Source organism: Lygodium microphyllum, chromosome 22 (assembly GCF_053477565.2).
Source record: "Lygodium microphyllum isolate KBCC chromosome 22, Lygodium_microphyllum_v1.1.10, whole genome shotgun sequence".
In the NCBI taxonomy this organism is placed as follows: Eukaryota; Viridiplantae; Streptophyta; class Polypodiopsida; order Schizaeales; family Lygodiaceae; genus Lygodium; species Lygodium microphyllum.
Genome location: NC_141156.1, coordinates 74,996,773 through 75,002,082, shown reverse-complemented (window position 1 = coordinate 75,002,082; position 5,310 = coordinate 74,996,773). Strand labels below are relative to the sequence as shown.

The following is a 5,310-nucleotide window of genomic DNA, read 5'->3' as shown; positions in this document are numbered from 1 at the left end:
ATTTTTCGAACGTAGTTTTTAACACACTTTGAGAAGGAAATAGAATAAAAGAGAGAAAGAGAAGAATAAGAATAAGAAGAAGGATAAAAAGAAGAAGACGGAGAGAGAAGGGGGAGAAAGAGGAAAGATAATAGTCTTTTTTTAATTAAATATTTTTCTTCTCCCCCTCCCCCCTCTCTCTCATGCATAGGGCCTAGGTTCTCTCTCTCTCTCTCTCTCTCTCTCTCTCTCTCTCAGATTAAACTTTTTAATGTAAACTTTTTGTTTAATTAAAATAAGAAGAGAGAGGGAGAGAGAGAGCGAGGGGGAACAGAGAGAAAGAGAATTATAGAGAGAGAAAATATAAAATTTAAGAGAGAGAGAGAGAGGAAAAGAAAAACGGAAAAGAGAGGAGAGAGGGGGAGAGAGACACAAAGAAGAAAATGAGAGAGAAAATAAGAAGAGAAAGAATTTGAACATAGTGAGAGAGAGAGAGAGAGAGAGAGAGAGAGAGAGAGAATCTAGGCTCTACACATGAGAGAGAGGGGAGGAGGGGGGAGGAATTTAATTAAAAGGGAGAGGGGATTTTAATTTAAAAAAGGGAGGTGAAAGGAGGAGACTTTAATGAAAAAATGGAAGGGGAAGAGAAAATGAGATATTGCACGTGAGAAAGAGAGGATGAGAGGGGGTTTTGGTTAAAGAAAGGAGGTTTGGAAAAGGGAGTAGGTTCGAGAAACCCTCTGGAAGTTCGGGGCTTTCCGAACCCATCTAAAATAATATAGTAAGGGGATTTTAATTTAAAAAATTGAGGTGAAGGAAAAAGGCTTTAATGAAAAAAAGGAAGGGAAAGAGAAAATGAGATATTACAAGTGAGAAAGAGAGGGAGGGAGGGGGTTTTGGTTAAAGAAAGGAGGTTTGAAAAATGGAGTAAGTTCGGGAAGCCCTCTAGAAGTTCGGGGCTTTCCAAACCTATAGCTAAAATAATATAGTAATAAGAAAGATTGACACTAATCCTTCGAACCCCGTGCAAAGCACCAAAAGAACATTAGCACGAAGCTTAGTGTGGAGCGCATGGCCATCCTTACCCGAAGAGAACCCTAGCGCTAATAAGCTAGTCACCCTCCATATTCGATCACAATTCTAGGGTACTTATGAACTTGCAATCTCACATTTCTAATCTAATACTTCGACCATTACGCCACACACTATTGCATTTGTAATGAAAGCTATTGTTTAATTTTTAAAATCTTGTATCTTTATCTTTCCGATGCTATTGCACTTCACTATTTTCCTAACGGTCCTTGTTTACTTGCGTGATAGGAGTAGCCTGTAGGGACGTTCTGCGTCACGACGAATGAACACGATTCATCCGAATAAAGGTGATTCCATCCCCAATGATTGATCCCAGACGCTTCGCTCTCTCTCAAATGCCTGTGAGCCACCCACGCTCAACACATCAAAGCACCAACACCCCAAGTGAATGTGAAGTAAAGAGTGACACCAAATCATTCCAGGCAAGCAAGTTCCTTTTAGCTCTCTCCTTCCATCATCGATGGACGGCGAGGACACGCAGGTCGCTGCCACACGTTCCCATGTACTGGCCGTGCCCCTGCCCTATCAAGGCCACATCAACCCCCTTCTCTATCTCTCTCACGAGCTCGCTGCCCACGATCATGGCATTACCGTCTCCTTCCTCAATGCTCCCCGCTACCATGCCCGCATGCCGGCGTCTTCCACGCCCGCCAATCTCCGCTTCCTTTCCCTGCCTTCCAACTCCTGCATCGTGCCTGCGGACCTGCGGGTGCCCGGGAGCTTCGAGCGGTCCATACTGGATATAGATTCGCGGATGGGGGAGGAGGTGGAGGGCGTCATGGAAGGGCTGATGCGGCAGAAGGATTTTCCTGGACTGACATGCTTGATAGCAGACATTCGGTTGCCCTTCGCGCAGGCGTTGGCGGACAAGTACGGCATTCCGAGAGTGGCCTTCTGGACGCAGTCGGCGGCGAGCCTGCTGTGCAATGCGAAGGTGTTGGGGGGATCGTACCAGCTGCCAGAAGGTGAGAGGGGAGGTTTCAGTAGACAGCTGCATTATAACACAACGAAGAAAGAACTTTCTGCTCGTTTACGTCCTGGCGACGTTCCATCGGTTCCTTAACATAAACTATCCTCCAGCCTCAAAGATCCAAATAACGTGACGGGCTGATGTCTACACGCTGATCTTTGTCGCATGCAGATGAGGAGGCTGAGCTCGAGAGCATAGGTCCGGGGGTGCCGCGACACAGGCTGAGAGAGACGACGGTGGTGGTGAGGCGAGAGGTCGTGGGGGAGGCGGTATACGAGGTGATGCGGAAGCCGTTTCTGCAGCAGGGGTTGGGGGCAGCGGCGGCGGTGGCGATGAACACCATGGAAGAGCTGGAGGGGGAGGCGGTGAGGGAGGTGGAGAGGGTGCTGCTGCGGGCGGAAGGGGAATTAGGAGGGTCGAAGCGCCGGCCGGACGTTCTGTGCGTGGGGCCGCTGAACAAACTAGCTGCTGAGGAAACGGGACAGCAGGGAAAGTCCCGGCACGAGGCCCTGCGGTGGCTGGACGCGCGGGCGCCGGCGTCCGTCCTCTACGTCTGCTTCGGTACGGTGGCGTACCTCTCCCTCCCGGAGTTCGAATCCCTGGCCGCCGGCATCGAGGCGAGCGGCGCGCCCTTCCTGTGGGCCCTCCGGCCGGGTCTCGTGGCGGGCACGGACGACGACGTGGCTCTCTCGACGGAGGCCTTGCGGGCCCGAACCCGCGAGCGAGGCCTGGTCGTGGCGTGGGCCCCGCAGGCGCTGGTGCTGGCCCACCCCTCCGTAGGCGGCTTCCTGTCGCACTGCGGCTGGAACTCCACCCTGGAGGCCATCTCCGCGGGCGTGCCCATGCTGTGCCGCCCGAAATTCGCGGAGCAGACCCTCAACCTGCGCTGCGTTGTGGACTCCTGGCGCTTCGGCTTGGCCCTGGAGAATGAGCAGCATGTGGGGTCCTTGAGCGCGCGCCACGTGGAGGTTCAGATTCGCTGCCTGATGCAAAGCGAGGGCCTCCGCCAGAGCGCCGCGGCTTTGAAGGATGTCGCGTGCGGAGCTACGGCGGAGGCTGGTTCCTCCGTCTCCAATCTCCGTCGATTGGCGCAGCTCATCAAGGACTGGTCAGCATCATCATAAATAAATAAAGAAAAGAGATTTATTAGACCTTTAGGCCTTCTCATTCTCATGGATGCCCCCGGCCTTTCAATTTCGAAATACTGATCGCACGTCTACAAGCACATGATGCAGTTCTCGTTTGTGGCGCAGTAGACAGTGGGTTCTCTAAGTTCTGGAGCTGGATCCAGGCAGTGCTCGAAAAAAAGAAATACTTTTAAAGTGGAAATACATTTATGTCGAAAACTTTTGAGGTATTTTGTGAAAAGTCGAGGTAAACTTCAAATTTAACACTATAATCCCTTCGATTTTTGCAACGTTTTGCAGCTTTAACTTTCCAGAATTTTAAGCTTTAATTTGCCAAAATTTTAAGGTGAGATTACACGCTAACACATGACTAGGTGTTCTGTACCTAGATTTTCGTGATGCTTCGTGCAGGTGGTGTACCAGTGCTTCGCATTCCAGTTCATGAGAGGTTGATAATAAGTAACATAATTCGAGCATTGAAAGTTTTGGTAGCTTAGACGAATCCAATGCTGAATGCAAATACATGAGGATGTGGCACTCATTGATATATAGACACTGCAAGATCAACATCAACATAATCAAGCCTTGACTATATCTTTAGAGAACCATTAGAACAATTTCTCAAAGTTTCTCAAAGACACACATTTGATAGTGATGTCTATTCACATAGAGCCTATCATGGCATACTTATTATCCTCACACATTGAGCATGCAACATTACATGAATTTGACAACCGACAAACTGTATAGAGAGTTACTTGTTTTTCTTTCTCCACACACACACATTTAACCATCAACCCCATTGGAAACAAAACCATAGTTAATTTTTAGATTTACCAACGATTCTCCATGGTATTTGATTGCAGTATGTTTGTGTACCATCATTACAATTTTATATGTTCTATATTTGTTTAAAGGGGGGAGCACTTAATACACTTGGTAGGTGATTAAGGTTCATGTAGAGGTAATGTCAGGCGGTCTAGGATTCTACGGGGACTAAGGCGTTAGAATTGATGGGAGAACAAAGTTAGGGTTGTTGAGTGGGATAGTTAGGTCTAATAGAGGAATTACCATGTTGGGGGTATGTTGATATCTTGCCCTCACAAAAATTTAAGAGTCCAACACTTCCTCCATGTTCCCTAATACAATCACTAAATATATCAACCTTCATGATTAGTCACACTCACCCAATTTGATGGTTACTAGTTGAATATTATTTACTCATCGCATCCTCTCCGTAGATGTAATGTTATAGATCCAAGTTGTTGGCAAGGATAAAGCTCTTAATGATGCATGACATTAAGTTTGTATTGTCCATGGTCAAAAGACTTGTAGCTTTACCACAACTTTAACATTCTTCTCTTGGGATAGACACAATGCCATGGCAATGTAATCCTTCTTAATCTAACACTTAAGTTGTAATAATTGGCCACTTTCTTAAGATAAAAAGCTAGAAACAAATATTAAAAGTATGTGTCTTAAGGCATAAAATACTAAATTGATCCTACATAGAATTAAGGAGTTAAGTTCTGAAAGGATCATATATAAAAAGAACTATGATCAAAGTGCTTTATGAATCCAGTCAAGTGTTTGAAATGAATTGTTACATGACATGAATTGATTCTATAATATTGTTAGTTCTTTAGGTTTATGGTTGAATATCATCGTCAAAATATGAGTAGATTACATAATGACACTATTGATGGAGAGAAGTATGTGAATGATCATCTTCATGCTTATGATAATATAGATATTGAGAGAGAGAGAGAGAGAGAGAGAGAGAGAGAGAGAGAGAGAGAGAGAGAGAGAGAGAGGGCAGCCAAATTGAGGGAGAATTGGAAAATGAGACTACCAATCAAGGGGGAACAGTAGGAGAGAGATATAGTTTCTTTTTAAAAAAATGAGGTAATTTCTACTGAGAAAAGTGAAGAGGGGGAATGGTAGGAGAGAGATAGAGTTTCTTTTTTAAAAATTTTGGTAATTTCTGCTAAGAAAAGTGAAGATTTTGGGGCTAAACACTTGACACATGGCACCCACCCCAAAGATGAAATATGAAAGATTGTGGGCTTTTAATACAAAGCCAAAACTTGAGGAGAAACTGTCTTAATTTAAAGCATACATATATACCAAAATCCTTTAAAT

At 45.5% G+C, this 5,310-nt stretch overlaps 1 protein-coding gene across 3 annotated transcripts; it reads left to right on the top strand.

Moving 5' to 3' along the window:
* Positions 1-1,399: 1,399 nt before the first annotated feature.
* On the top strand, positions 1,400-4,625 carry LOC148017296 (UDP-glycosyltransferase 85A7-like). Of its 3 annotated transcripts, none has more exons than XM_087663165.1 (3): positions 1,400-2,036; positions 2,213-3,149; positions 3,277-4,625. In XM_087663165.1, the coding sequence occupies exons 1-3, from the start codon at positions 1,532-1,534 to the stop codon at positions 3,311-3,313; spliced, it is 1,479 nt and encodes a 492-aa protein (XP_087519291.1). In that variant the 5' UTR covers positions 1,400-1,531; the 3' UTR covers positions 3,314-4,625. The 3 variants fall into 3 exon arrangements, with proteins under 3 accessions (XP_087519291.1, XP_087519293.1, XP_087519292.1); XM_087663167.1 differs by having other exon boundaries at positions 3,298-4,624; XM_087663166.1 differs by having other exon boundaries at positions 3,295-4,623.
* Positions 4,626-5,310: the final 685 nt, after the last annotated feature.